Source organism: Rhagoletis zephyria, unplaced genomic scaffold (genome assembly GCF_001687245.7).
Source record: "Rhagoletis zephyria isolate East Lansing unplaced genomic scaffold, Rhagoletis_zephyria_1.1 Rzeph_scaffold_01621, whole genome shotgun sequence".
Classification (NCBI taxonomy): Eukaryota; Metazoa; Arthropoda; class Insecta; order Diptera; family Tephritidae; genus Rhagoletis; species Rhagoletis zephyria.
The window spans coordinates 34,705-51,052 of record NW_016158705.1 but is presented as its reverse complement, the minus strand read 5'-3'; the positions used below and the strand labels follow the sequence as shown (position 1 = coordinate 51,052).

General features: G+C 35.9%; 2 protein-coding genes across 5 annotated transcripts in view; both read left to right on the top strand.

The window, feature by feature from the left end:
- Hsp110 (heat shock protein 70Cb) overlaps nt 1-16,348 on the top strand; it is a 92,338-nt gene that overhangs the window by 59,082 nt on the left and 16,908 nt on the right. The window lies entirely within an intron of this gene.
- Nucleotides 850-2,274, top strand: LOC108364646 (putative nuclease HARBI1). Its single transcript, XM_017618407.1, has 3 exons — nt 850-1,436; nt 1,498-1,642; nt 1,701-2,274. The coding sequence occupies exons 1-3, from the start codon at nt 1,431-1,433 to the stop codon at nt 2,069-2,071; spliced, it is 522 nt and encodes a 173-aa protein (XP_017473896.1). The 5' UTR covers nt 850-1,430; the 3' UTR covers nt 2,072-2,274.

Below are 16,348 nucleotides of genomic sequence, written 5' to 3'. Positions count from 1 at the left end.
GTAAGAGCAGCCCTTTTTCTCATCCGGGACAATGAATGATCCGGGACAATGAATGATCAAGTTTATCAACAGATAAGGAGTAGGCCACTGTTCTGGCGGACATGGCAACCTGCCACTATGCCAAGGACACATTGCCGTGGTATAATGCAAATAACATCAATTTTGTACCTCACGACTGCAATCCACCCAATAGCCCAGAGCCACGTCCTATTGGGGAATATTGGTCAATTGTCAAAGAAATCTTGCAGAAAACAGTTGAAACAGTGAAAAACATTGAAGAGTGCAAAACAAAGTAGTTGTGCGCATCGCGTAAAGTCGATGATGTAGTCGTGCAGAACATTATGTCGCGTGGGCGATGAAAATACCGATCACTTGCATATGGAGCAAATAATAACTAATATTTTAACATTTTAATAACATCTAAACTTCCAAGTTATATAATACAAAAAAAATAATTTCAAAGCCTTCTAGTTTGTTTCTGGTAGTAATTTCTAACAGCCTTATTATGTATCTCGAACGATAGGCCGCACGAACGATTCGTCTGTAGGCGATATCGTCACGGATTGCAATTTTGTAACTCTGTCGTTCGTCTTCGTCTTGTCTTTACGTCGATTACGTTGCAATCGTCTCGGTTACGTTGTATGATGTTGCCGGATGAAATTTTGATGTACTTCCAAAGAGTTTTTCTTAGATTTCTAATATTTTCAGCTTATTTCAATGGTTTTTATTTTAAATGGGCAACATCGGAATTTTTTACATTTTGGTTTTGCTTAAAAGTGTTTTGGTTGTGTTGCGGAAAGAAATATAAGGAAAATTAAATTTTAAAAATGTATGCTGCTATAGCGCTAATGGACGCCGAGGATTCCGAAGAAAGGGAAAGGCGGATACAGAGGAGGAGATTGCGAGACCACACCAATGTAATGGAACTACCTGAAACTGAGTAAGTTCAAGATTAGCAAATAATTTTTGTATGCTACAATGTATTCGTTTCTAGATTTGTTGCAAATTTCCGAATCAATAAAGAAATATTCCAATACATATTAAACGAATTAAAAGATCACATGGCTCCATCACATAGAAGCACCCACCTATCGCACCAGCTAAAACTCGCGACTTTTTTAAGATTTCTCGCCACCGGCAGTTACCAAAAATCTGTTAATAACGAAAATATTTCGTCGATGGGGCAGTCAACTGCAGCCAACGTGATCAGAGAATGCCTAAATATTTTTGGGGACCATTTTTGCCAGAAATGGGTGAATTTTAGGAGAAACATAGATGAGGAAAATGCAGTTAAAGAATATTTCTTTGAGAAATACTGAATACCTAGGGTTATTGGTTGTGTTGATGGAACACACGTTCGAATTAAGTCGCCTGGAAGTGACAACCACCATTTATACCTCAACCGCAAGGGTTTTTACAGTATTAATGTAATGGCGGTAGGTTAATGATTTACTATCTTTACAAGTATACATATACACAAACTGAGTTTCCTTACAGATATGCGATCACAACATGGTAATCACATTTGTTGACGCTAGGCATCCAGGGGCGAATCATGATTCATTTGTTTGGAATGTGAGTCACGCAGAACAGGAGCTAAAATCTGATTATAACAATGGAAAAACCAACACATGGCTACTCGGTAAGTTTAAAACTTAAAAAGGCTATAAAACTATTACTGACAATGAAAATTTTTGTAGGTGATTCTGGTTACCCCTTGCAGCCATACTTGATGACGCCATTCAGAAGCGCAGCCGATGAAATTCAACGAATTTACAACACAAAGCACTCGAAAGCTCGTAATGTAATTGAGATATGTTTCGGTGTTTTGAAAAACCGATTTCGATGTATAATTGGCTCGAGAGGGCTACACTATTCACCAGAAAAAGTTACACAAATTGTAAATGTGTGCTGTGCTATTCATAACGTTTGTATATTTTTCAAACATCAAATTCCATTGGAGAGCCCAGATATGGAGAATCTTGTTAGTTACGAAGAAGAACTGGAAAAAAGTAACATTTCGAATACAGCTGCCCTTATTAGAATGAGAATAGCAGAGAGTTTGTTATAATCGCAGTTTTATTATAAAGTATGTGTGTTTAGAATTCAGGTACACCAGCAAAATTCATTTGTCTTAAAATTAATAAAATATTTACATAAAAATTCAACAAAATATCTTTTCAGTCTTAAATCCTAAATCTACATATAAACTAAGTAAATGCAACAAAATATCAATTCACACTTAAATTTAAAAAATATTTACACAAAAAAAAACAAAATATCACTTCAATACTCTCACAATAGTGGTATGAAAATTAATTCCGGAAGTACTCCAAAAATGTTTCAAAAATTTCAGATTGGCGTTCCACTGCAGCAGTTAATTTGTTTGTGGCATCCACCTGCAGCATTGATGCCTCTGCCATTTTTTTTGCAGCCTCAGCCTGCACTTTAGCGACTTCTGCTTGGACTTTGGCAGATTCAGCCACTGTCTCTTGGAAGGTGCGCTTCCTATTAGTGGAACGTAACGTGTGCGTTGGTGTAGGACGGGTTGTCTGTGTAGTGGGAGTTACTACTCCCACTGGTGGTGGTTGGTTGTGCCTTATAGGAAATTGAAGGGTGGTTGTTTGTTGCCTTCGTTGGTCAAGTGTTGGCGATTCAGTCACAAGTAAAGGAGGCATTTCCTCCAACGACGAATGTCTTGACATGTTAGAGGTCGCCGTCGAAGGAATGCCGAAAATTCTGCCGCTCCGGGCTGCTGACCTCGAAATAAAAACCAGGCTGTCTATGGCCTGCTCCATTTCGGAAAGCGGAGAGTGACGGAATGGGCCACCACCGGTAGCAGTAAGGCTTCGTTTGTTTTCGGCAATCTTCTTTTTTGTCCGGCTTTTCAAGTCAGCCCATATCTTGAAAAATAAAAATAAAATAAAATTCAATGTCAGTAAAATGGAAATAGTGCGCAAGCATTTATCTACCACATACAATTTATGCACTTATGCTTACTTTTTTCCATTCGACGGCCGTTCTTGTAGGAGGACCATGAGAATTAATTTTCCTCATAATTTCCTCCCACCGCTCCTCTACCCTTCCTCGATCAGATCCAAACACTGCAACACCTCTGGCCAGGTCAGGATTTCTCTCCATTTCTTTTACAAGTACTTCAAATTGAGTGGTTGTAGTTTTTTTCAGAGCTACAAGCATAAATATTAATATATTTCCTTAAACCAAGTTATATTTTTTATTTTCTTACTTTTCCTGGCAGAACCCTCCATCTTAACGATCACTAATAACCTTTCGTCTGTTTTCAACGATTGTCGTCTCACTTTCGTCTTCTATTCGCCTTAAAAAATTCCAAACTAGACGAAAACTACGTAACGATCAGCTGTTTTCGTGCTGCCAGACGTTTTCGACTTATATACTACCAACACACGAAAGAAACGTCTGGCAGACGAAACGAACGTTCGCTTCGAGATACATGATTAGGCTGTAAGTGTCGCAGTTTTGGTGTGTTCACCCTTTAACATGCCCCAAATTCTCTCTTTGGTTTACGACAATCGGCTGCAATATGTCCTTTAATATTGCAGTTGTAGCATCGTACTTCACGATGGCACAGTATATACAGTAATAAACCTTTTCGCAGTTTTTCAACAATTGGTCCCCGAGGAGTACTTTTGGGTTGTGTGCAGCGTTTTCGTTTTGCGCGCACGGCAACACTTACTGTGGGGAATTTCGCCTCATGATAAGAAAAAGTTCTTTTCGAGGATAAAATATATATAGTTGTGTTATTTATGAAAAAAATGTAGGTTAAATATAATATCAATGCTTAATTAAGAATAATATCAATAGTAAAGTACATAATTATTGCTCGTATTTCTTTAAACTGGAAACTCAAATCGTAATTATAGCAATGAATGGAGTTTTCATAAATGTAAGTTTAAAATCAATAAAATATCCATTGTAAGAATATATTTTTATGAAAAACGTGAATTTTGTGAATTTATCAAGGAAAATTCTTAATTTCCGAATATATTTAAGTCTTTATTCCAAAACAAAAAAAAAAAAGGTTTGTATAGTTATGGAGACTCCAAAGCCTGCTAGCGCATCCGCCCAGAGAACTCATTAAGCGCACCCAAGTTTGAGCGACCATTACCCGGAGCTCCTCAAAAATACTCAGGATCAAAGTATAGAATGTCACCAATATGAATTATACACACATACAATAGTAATTGCTATGAATGGCTACCGTATAAACTCAGGACACGCATTTGCTTGGAGACTCCGAAGGTTAAGGTGGTAATAAGTTCAGCCAGCATATTCAATGGTCTATTACCCGGAGCTGCTCCAACATGATGAGTAGATTTTAGTGAGGCTCACATGCCACTGCCTCTGGCTACACACTGGATATCGGATTATTGCAAAATAAATAGCAATTATCTCTTATAATTATAAGAAAAGTGTTTACAAAATTACCTGTTCCACTCTGACATAGTACGGTTGTTGCTCTCTTTCATACCACAGTAAATTTGTATGCAACTCTGAATCGGCAAAATTCATACTCCTTCTCATTATCAACCCTTATCAGATTTTACCCCCGACTAGTACTCAAAAAGGTTTATTACTGTATATACTGTGACGATGGTTTGCATCTGCTGCTGTTGAATTTGCTTTGATTTCCACCTTGGAGAAAGCTTGGAGTAACTGCGCGTTGAGTAGTATTGTAAATACGCTTTAGTTCGTAGACGATATTCACTTATACCCTCAATCACGTATTCTACAATTTCTTCTTCCTCAAGTTGCAATGGGTTAGCAAGTATTACCTTGTCGTTTAAATATTCGACAAATTTTCCGCCAGCCTTTCATTTTCTAGCTTTGAAGCAATGTCGCATTAAAATTCGGTTTGATTGCAAAATCCGGCTTGCTTTGTAACCATTTCTGTGCTTTGCCCTTTAATTTGCTAAGCATTAGAAGCCGTAACTCATTCTCGTTCACAATATATGCATCGGCAACGCTTTTCAATTGTGCAACCCAAATGCTAAAATTCAGACCACCATCAAAATCGGGTACAAGAGTTTTTATCATTTGTAATGAAATTTTTTGCCGGGCTGCAGCTGCGCGGCTAGGTATTTCACCACCACGCATTGTTTGTAGCAAAAGAACATTTTCTCGCTCTAGCAAGTCTTTCTTGTCGCAACAATTCGGTTTCCCGCTTCAGCATTTCCAATTCTGCTACACTGGCGCTACTCTGTTGATTTGGTTGCTCTGCTTGCGTTGCACCATCGCTGTTTTTGTTTTTCTCGTATGTTTGCGCTGCTGTTTCGCCTTCTGTGTCCATTTGCTCATCTCGCTCGTCTTCAGTTAAATGCGAATTCATTCCGTCCAATACGGGACAGCTGCCTCGCTCGGCCATAGGTCCATCGTTAATAGGCCCGTCAGAATGGGTACTTGTACGCTAATAACGGAGAAGTATGCGAAGGAAGTGGAGTAAGTGCAGTAGAGATACGCCACAATGAAGGTGTTGCGTCTGCAAACAAAAATCAGCTGACCGCGTACCTAGCGTTTACACAAGTCAATTTTTCAGATAAAATAGCAAAACATTCACACTTTGTTCACTAATCTATTCACACTTCTCTTGATGTCTTCGTCACTTCCTCTGGCTTTTGGGAGACAATTTATTATCTGGATGGCTACTTTACTCAAACAATATGACAATTAATGCTTATTTTCGTTTGTCTTGACTCGTGTAAACGCGGGGTTATACAACTGTCAGCAGTGTCGGACTTACGTGCGTCAAAAGTTGAGTATTGGCCAACGTTCGTTGGGTCCGTCGACGCAAGGGTTGCCAAACTGACGCTCTCTATGCAAACACACACAGTCTACTCAACTGTCAGTTTCATCCTTGAGCGTCACGTACGCAAAGTACTCATTCTGACGGAGCTGAAGCTGCCGCAACCACGCACGCAACTGCATGACGCTATATTTTGCTAAATCTTCACTGTCCATTTTCTTTTATTGGCATTCTTTTTCAGAGTGTCGAAATTTGGCGATTTCGCGCCAATTTGGCGATTTTTTTTTTGGATATTTGCGCGTAAAAATTTAGGAAATCGCCATTGGCGATGTTTTCCCTTCAAATAAATTTTTTCCAATTATAAAAACATACAAAACTTAGTTTTCCACGATAATTTTACAGAAGAGGCTAATGAACTGCGTGATAAACTTGACTTAAGAAGCATATTAAAATACTGTCAAAAATGTTTAGTCAATTAAATACTTTTAAAAAAGCTTGGATTTTGTCACCAGAAAAGTGTGTGAATCACAAGAGGGCGAGTTTCAGGGACCTGCCAATTCACTATTTGACTTTGAAGGAAAGAAAAGCAGCGGAAACTGAATATTCAAATTTTTTAACTTTCCCATGGAATAACTTTTCTCAGAGCCTTTCCATCCGACTCTGAAGAATTTTGGATAATTGCTTACGGAGTAAATGTTTGGAAATATAAGTACATGAATTCATATTATTATCCTTGCCGTACTCACATGGTNTAATGCTTATTTTCGTTTGTCTTGACTCGTGTAAACGCGGGGTTATACAACTGTCAGCAGTGTCGGACTTACGTGCGTCAAAAGTTGAGTATTGGCCAACGTTCGTTGGGTCCGTCGACGCAAGGGTTGCCAAACTGACGCTCTCTATGCAAACACACACAGTCTACTCAACTGTCAGTTTCATCCTTGAGCGTCACGTACGCAAAGTACTCATTCTGACGGAGCTGAAGCTGCCGCAACCACGCACGCAACTGCATGACGCTATATTTTGCTAAATCTTCACTGTCCATTTTCTTTTATTGGCATTCTTTTTCAGAGTGTCGAAATTTGGCGATTTCGCGCCAATTTGGCGATTTTTTTTTTGGATATTTGCGCGTAAAAATTTAGGAAATCGCCATTGGCGATGTTTTCCCTTCAAATAAATTTTTTCCAATTATAAAAACATACAAAACTTAGTTTTCCACGATAATTTTACAGAAGAGGCTAATGAACTGCGTGATAAACTTGACTTAAGAAGCATATTAAAATACTGTCAAAAATGTTTAGTCAATTAAATACTTTTAAAAAAGCTTGGATTTTGTCACCAGAAAAGTGTGTGAATCACAAGAGGGCGAGTTTCAGGGACCTGCCAATTCACTATTTGACTTTGAAGGAAAGAAAAGCAGCGGAAACTGAATATTCAAATTTTTTAACTTTCCCATGGAATAACTTTTCTCAGAGCCTTTCCATCCGACTCTGAAGAATTTTGGATAATTGCTTACGGAGTAAATGTTTGGAAATATAAGTACATGAATTCATATTATTATCCTTGCCGTACTCACATGGTATGTTGAGCGCGTTTTTTCCGTAATGAATTCAACAAAAACTAAGATTCGAAATAGGATGAGGTTGGAAAGCCTTAATTCAATAGTTCGAATAAAGTGTTATATGAAGGCTAATAGTTTCGGCTTAAAAACGTTTCCGATATCAAACAGTATGTTATCAAGATTGAATAGCTCAATATATGAAAACAACAAAAATGTAAATGATTATAGGTATAGGTGATTTTGAAGAAATTGTGGAAATAGCTGATCTCGCCTTATTATAGGTTTTTATTTTATTTTTAGCGCCGAGCGCGAAATTACCGCTGTCAAAATTAGAACACCCGTCGGCATATGAAATTAAACACAGCCAAAGCGAAATGCGAAGTTCGCTCGGCGACGTTCCGTGGCGATAGATTTATTTCTATCGCTCTGCTGGGCGATGGCGGCCGTACATGCCAAGGGTGGCCGTATGTTTTTTTACTTTCAAAGATTTAGAAGAAAACAGCATATAACACGAACTATTTTTGATGGTTGAAAAATACAGTGATCGATTCGTTAAACCTGGCTTGAAATAAAATAATTTATAATAATTCCCCCTTGCCTTGCATTTATATTTGTTATCATTTCATCATTTCTAAATATGGTCTCGTTTTTCAAAATATGGTCACCTAACTTGTAAGTGCGACGAAATGGTATCAGCTTTTTTCGCTACCGCTCTAATTCTGTTAAAGTAGGCGAAATAGCAGGGCGAACGGTGAACGACGGCATCGCCCAAGCATTATATTGATTAAGAGTGATGGTGAAGAATAAAGGATAATAGCAAACTTACGCTAACGGCTAACTGCCATACCTAAACAAAAGCGTCAGCGTTGTCTGGCTGTCAAAAAATTCTCATGCCCGTACAATTTGTATGAAGCATACCGAAACAACGCGGCGCCAACGCTGCTGAGCGGTTGGAAAATCCGATTTTGACAGGGCGTTAGGTATTGAAGTTGGCTGCAGAAAAGGGCAAAACTGTCATTTTCGTGTTACACACAAACAAACCTATGCTTATTGTTGGTGTTATTTCTGCATTTGACGTAGCGTTGACGCTTTTGTTTAGGTATGGCACTTCGGCGCTAACGCTAAGCGTCAGAAACCGCTCCGCCCAACGCTTTTGTTTAGGTATGGCAGTAATGTTCAAATTAACCCTACATCGATACTTTTATATACTTAGGGCTAAGGAGATATGCTAAGGGTTAACTGCTTACTTATTACTACAATATGTACTTTATGCGTTTAATGGAAACTATGTTATATGCAAAAATATATAACGATTTTTTTCAAATAACTGGTGTAAAAAGTTTTATATATGGATCTAATTTTAATAACAATATTTATTACTTCCATCTACATTGCTTTTAATGTATGTTTTCACGAGTAGTTGCAGTTTTCTCCAATTGTCTCTGGCAGACCATACACGTTAAAACAAAATAATTTCACAATTTCTACGCTATTATAGGTTTATATTTTAATAAAATGTGATCAATTACTGAAGAATATATAAGCTCCGATCAAACTATAGTATTAAATGCTTGACAAACAATTATTTAAATCAAATGATCAGTAGTAAGCGCACTCGGAGCGAATTTTGGAACACGATATAAAATATTATTCATATTAAGACTAAATAATTTCTAACTTTCAACCATATTATACGTTTATATTTCAATGTAATATGATTAATTACTGAAGAATATATAAACTCCGATCAAACTTCACTACTGAATGTTTGACAAGTATTTAAATCAAAAGATCAATAGTGAACGCACTCGGAGCGAACTTTGGAACACGATTTATTAAGACTATTTATTATAAGCTTATGTTTTAATATAATATGATTAATTACTGAAGAATATATTAACTCCGATCAAACTATAGTAATAAATGTTTGACAAACAACTATTTAAATCAAATGATCAACAATGACGTCCGCTCGGAGCGAATTTTGGAACACTTCCTTAAATATTTACAGAAGCAGTATACATACTATTTGATCGAGATATCACGAACAAGTTTTCCTTTATTAAAGGCTGGCTTCATAACATCCAAAGTTTGCGACTCTGCCAGGACGAAATAGATCTTTTCAGGCAATCCTGAGACCTAAGACACGTTAATTTTGTTACAAGCGGTAATTGCGAACATTTGCCTTGCGCCAAATGGGATTTTTTTTCGTTTCGTACCCTTGAAAGGGTGTGTAATGATCCTCTGGTTCAAGACACTTACGCTATTAAATTTTTTAATGCATAGCATTTTAATGTAAATGAAAGAGATTAATGCATTAATTTTTGATATTTAATGTAAATGAAAATTTCAATGCATTAATACCGAAGAAATAATGCTAATGATTATTTTTTTTTATTAACATTAAAATGTTTAAATGAATGCTATTGCAATAATATATTGCATTACAACTATAACAAGCATTAAAAACCCATTAACTAATTTTATTTTGAAAGTAAAAACTCTTTGCTGACGTTGAGGGTAGCATTTTAAGGTCAAAAAAGATAGTGACGGACGTTAAGGCTGGTTTTCCCTATGTCAAGTTCAATGGCATTTGTCGTTAAATACGTAAAATCACATTGTCAAATGGAACTAAGAAACGGTTTATTGATTGATTTAGATCAGAGTAGGTCCTCAGTCGTGTACATGCGCTGCTAAACTGGCTATCTGTCCGTTTTTGGCTCATACTTAATATATGTAATCGGTATGCATCAACAATCAACATAAAAATCTATAAAAGCACCATGCGTTGCATGCACGTTGGCTTTAATAAAACATCGCACAAAGTTTAGAAGAATTTTTCTACAAATACGCATAATATAATGAAGCTGAAAAAACTATTATTAATTATTCCAAGTCCTTCAAAAAGAGGTTATTTATATTTTACTAGAAAAAAAAATTTAATGGTTTTTAATAATGCAAACGAGCAAAAGTATTAAGCATTTTAGTGCATTACAATTTTTTCATTAGCATTAGCTTGGATAATTTAATGAAAAAAAAATTTCATTAGTATTACATTTTTCAGAATTAATGCATTGAAATATTCATTTGCATTAAATTTCATAAATTAATGCATTAATTTTTTACATTAACATTATTGCTTTAAATACCATTAATGCATTAAAAAATTAATGCATTTTTCACAACTCTGGAAGATATTAAGTCTTATATAAAATCAAAACTTAACCCCCGGCACATAGCTATTAGACATTGTCTTTTTTTCATACGAAAGAACCATATCTTCCTTCAAAATTGATATTTCCGCCGACCATTTTCAATGGTGCTTTAGTTCGAGAGTTTGAGTTTAAACCTCGAGCTCCGAATGAGATTACTGCTCAAATTCCCTCCACATGATCAAAAAACTTATAAGTAATTTTTTCTTCAATATTTATTACCAAAATGTTAGAGGTCTAAATACAAAATAAACCGAGCTGTACTTAAATTATTTTGATTTAAATTATGAAATGTTGGTTTTTACTGAAACTTGGCCAAAACCGAATGTGTTTAATACTGAAATATTGTGTAATAAGTATGAAATATGTAGAAATGATCGCTTGGATAGAAAAGGCGGGGGTATTTTAATAGCTATTCAGACTGACTTTTCCTCTGAAAAAGTTGAGTTCACTGTTTCAGATGATGTTGAATTCCTCTGTGTTAGAATACGGTGCCCCTCAAGTAGTGTTTTTCTTGTTGCAGTTTATATTCCACCTAACTCTCACCCTTCGGTTTACTTTAAACATTCTTCATTATTGCTCTCTTTATTAGCCATGGTCAAGCCCTCCGATTTGATTGTTGTGTTGGGTGATTTCAATCTAGCGTGTGTTTCCTGGGATTCGGTGGATGGAATTCAGGTGCTAAATTCTTCTCGGGATGTATTTAACCAATTTGTTAACGAACTTTCCGATCTTGGTCTATATCTACGGTGACCATAAATATATTTTGAAAATGCAGAACAATTTTTCAAAAAATTTACCTACATATAATTGCGTAGTATAAAAATAACAAAAATATACTACATATATACATTCCTCATCATTTGAATAGCGCACCCTTTTTTGATTTTCTACCATACAAAGTATGCTTGACAAAATTTTTATATGGAAGAAAATGCGCAGCACCGTCAACAAAAAAAAATTGTCGCCCCTATGTTTTTTTTTTAATTTAAAAAATTTGTTTAAATGGGATGTAGACGTAGAATATGCTATATTTTTATAAAAAGTTAATGAATATTAAACAAACAAAAGGAAAACTGTACCTACTAAATATTAAAAGGATGCGCTATTCAAATAACGAGGAGTGTATATTTCTTAATTATTAATCCAATTTTAAACTTTAAACATAAATCACATTTGCTTCATTGGTATTAATCTTTTAGTAATGAATATTTACAAAATTATATTAAGGCATATTACATATTACTTTACACGAAATATGAACCTCTGTAAAGCAATTTTTTTAGGCAAACTTTGGGTCTTTGAACACGAAAAATACCCATGTTTTCAAAGAAGTGTTTTCGAGATTTGTTCGAAAAACGTATTTTTAATACTTTTTCAGTTATTCCTCAATATCTCATGAAACGACCAACAGTTCGAAAGGTTTGATGGGCTCTTTGCAAAAATATATATTTGTTGTGCAGATTGTGTTCCGTAACATCTACATTTCTCATCAGATTTTCATTTACTGTAAAAAGAAAATGATTGAAATTTCAATTTTTCGATTTTGGTCGCTTGTAACACTAATAATTTTCATCGAAATCGGCAAAGTAATATATATGTTGATGGATAATTTTTTTATGAGATATTGACGAATAGGTTCGAAATGTACCAAAAACACGTTTTTCGAAAAAATAACGAAAACGCTTGTTTGAAAGGAAAATTGGCTTGGTTTTTCTTAAGCGATTACCACAAAATTTGTAGAACAGTGTTTTCGATATATTTGATGCTGGCCTTCAATTTCTCGTCATCCATTGTCCATAACAGTACAATATTTAGAACGCATTGACAAGTTGAACCTTTAAAACTAGCTTACCCTTATGTAGTTATCAATTAGTTATCGACACTGCTTTTATTTCGATTAGGAAAAGTTAATTTTAAAATATCGAAAAAAATGCGGGACAAAGGCAGGACACTTGGAAAAAATCAGTACATTTTGGGGGTTTTCTGTTTTGAAAAACTACGCAGGACAGACCTTTAAATAACAGTACGGTCCTGCAAAAAACAGAACGGATGGTCACCGTATCTATATCAGATTAATTCAGTTATCAACAACTTAGGTAAATGTCTTGATTTAGCGTTTATTGATGATACTGATAAATGCACTATAATACGCGGCGCTCCTTTAGTTATACCTATAGACACTTATCACCCACCACTACGATTCATGTTATTGTCCTGAAACTAGAAAGCCGAAAGATCGGCGATATTTTTTCAAATACGCGAACTACGACAAGCTTAAAATAGCTATATCTGAAATAATCTTGCCTGAGTACGATGGGGACGTAGAGAACAGTGCCTTACACTTTAGTAAAATCTTGAATAATATATTCAGTAAACTCATCCCTCTTGTTAAAGAAAATACCGGACCTCGTAACTCTTGTGGTTTAACTCGGAGCTAAAGCATTTAAAAAATCAAAAAACTAAATCATTAAAACTTTATAAAAAATCAGGCCTGTCTTCTCACTACGTCGCGTACTCCATCCTTCGTCATAAATACAATGCCTTAAACAGAAAATGTTACAGAAGTTCCATTAATAAAATTCGCATTAACATCGTTTCTAATCCCAAGTCATTTTATCATTTTGTTAAATCACAACGTAAAATAAATGGGTTTCCGATGATGTTATTTCTAGTGATGATAATATTTTTTTTATTTATTTATTTATTTATATGATATTAGTCAAATGAACAATATATTCTTACTGACTACTGAACAATTTTACTTCAAGACTAGTTAAAGTAGCTAAGTAAGAGGGTACGGACTGTTGCAAGGGGTAGTGCCGGATCAAGATTTGGAACATTATTTAACTCTAAGAGGGCTCTTGAGAGTGGAGCAAATTTAGCGTAATTATACTTAGAAAACTCCACGTAGAACAATTGAGAATGGCGTAGGTTACGAAAAGGGACATTGAACGTTATTTTTTCTAAAAGGGTTGGGCAGTCAACGGAGCTGTTCATAATATTTGCAACAAAAGAGTAAGCGAGAAATTCAAACCTGTGATATAAGGGCTTTAAGGCCAACAGCTGACAACGAGATTCACTGATTTCAGCAAGGCATTTGATAAAGTGTCTTGTTCAACTCTAATATACAAACTTGATAATATTGGTTTCCCTCCAATCCTGCTGCGATGGCTTTCTTCTTATTTCATTGGCACGAAACAGAGGGTTATCTTTAAAAAATGTTCATCTCGGGTAATTCATGTGACGTCAGGTGTACCTCAAGCCACCTTGGCCCCCTTCTGTTTCTTTTATTCTTCAACGATCTTCCAAATATTTTGAAGTATTCGAATTGCTTAATGTACGCAGACGACGTTAAGTTATTTAAGTTCATTGGTGCTCCAGGAGATAGGGAACAATTACAGGCGGACCTTAGTAATGTGTCTAAATGGTGCGAAGCAAATTCTATGTCACTTAATTTGAAAAAGTGTAAATTTATGTGTTTTTCTAGAAGACCCTTTCAATCATATAGCTGCCGCATTTGTGAACATAGTGTTGAACAGGTAACTAATTTCATCGACCTAGGCGTAACCATGGGCCCTAAGCTTGAATTCAAGTCCCATGTAAACTCTTGTGTTAATAGAGCCAAGGGCGCCTTGGCTTTCATCAAACGTTGGGCTAAAGAATTCAGAGATCCTTATGTCACGACAGCTCTCTTCACCTCCCTAGGAAGGCCTATCTTAGAATACGTCGTATGGAACCCTAGATATCAAACGCATTCTGACAGACTCGAGTCGCTACAGAAACCATTTTTATTATTCACATTAAACAATTTGCCTTGGGATTCGACATTAAATCTCCCACCGTACAAAAGCCGCTTGAAACTCATAAATTTGCCAACGCTTCACAGCCGTAGAGAGATGCTCGGGGTTTTGTTCATGATTAAGATCTTGAACGGGTTGGTCAATAGTCCCTATCTACTGAACCAGATCACGTTTTGTATTCCTTCTAGACCTTCTAGACATTACAAGCCCATTAAGCTAACTATTTGGAGAACAAATTTTGAAATGCATGACGCTTTTCGTTGCCTATGCCAGGACTTTAATAAGCATTACGACTATTTTGACACCTCCGACTCATTTTTTACCATTAAGAAAACCTTACTTGAGATTTTGAAAAAAATAACAAGTAAACCCTTACACTGCACTTTATTCGTTCAGCTGGTGAACTGTATTTCTGTTCAGTTTATGAGGTAAGCGTGGTTGACTCGCGCACTTTCCCAACTGCGCCCGACTTTGTTGAGAATTTCTAAATTAAACTGTGAAATGCATGATGCTTTACGATGTTCATGCCAAGATTTTAACAAACTTTATGATGGCTTCGACATATGAGTAGTCCACTTGCAAACAGCGTTATGTGATTTTATAATAGTAAGCCATAAATTAAAAAAAAAAACGTCTATAACAACAAGTAAAATCCAAATTGTATCTTTTTCTTTATTATCTGAAAATTTGGACAAAAAAGAGCCTAAAAAACAAAATCGCAGTATGGTAGTTTTTGCAAATTTTATATATAAAAAATTAATATAGCGAGTTTGGAAACAGTAACCTTTACATAGCTAGCTTTTTATAGCTTTTCGCGTTCTCTCTTCCATGAAGATTGGTCTGCTTCTTTTTTACGACGTCTTCCAATAGACACCGAAACTACCACGTTTTCTTGCAGTGTTCTAAGTTCATCAGAAGATGAAGACTTTTTAACTTCTAGCGACTTTTGAAAGTGTATTTATACATACAGTAAGTATTATAGCGGCTTTTGCTAGAATGGCTAACATATGATGCTATTTTTTTTTCAGAACATTAAGGATTTCGCACTGTATTGTTAGTGGACATGAAACTACTTTAAATACTAGTACGTTAACCACCAAAAACTGAAAATCGAAAAAATTTTACATAGAGCACTTTGCAAGTGGACTACTCATATCTGAATCGCTTTTTTGTAACTAAATAAATTAATATCTTTAACCCGGAACTATTAATTACAAAATATTTATAACTGCTTGGTACAATTGTAATCGGCTTCGTATATTTTCGCGACCGCGTAAGACAATGCGAGCATGGATCGGAAACTCGACCTTTCCGACCATGATCAACAGCTTGTCCACAGCGCGGAGCGGAACCTAGGGCTTTCCACCTGCCACATATTTATGGTAATGACTTCGGGAACATGGATCGGAAACTCGTTCTTTCCGACCATGATCAACAGCTTGTCCACAGCGCGGAGCGGAAACTAGAGCTTTCCGCCTGCCACACATACAAAGTAATGCCTTCAGGAACATTGATCGGAAACTCGACTTTTTTGACCATGATCAACAGCTTGTCCACAGCGCGGAGCGAAAACTAGAGCTTTCCGCCCGCCGCACTCAAAAGTAGACTTGAGACTTGGCCTCGCCAGCTCCTAAACCTGCTATTTTATATTGATTATTAAAAATTAATATGGGTGTCTCCTGAAAAGTGTCAACCAAGACCAAAAAAAAAATTGAATTTTGCCTGGACAAAGTTTATAGATGCCAATCGATAACTACATATATTGTCAAATATTATGTTACCAGGCTAGTCTGATCTATGTTTTTAGTGCGAATAAAACTACATTATTCCACTTTCTGGCCCAACGTTTCGCTAAAACATTTTTAGCATCTTCAGGGGCAATCCAGATTTATTAAATCTGCCACAAACCAAAAATACAAAGGCACATTGTAATCAAAAATTAATGAATATAGCATACAAACATACATATACATATATGGAATTAAAAATTATA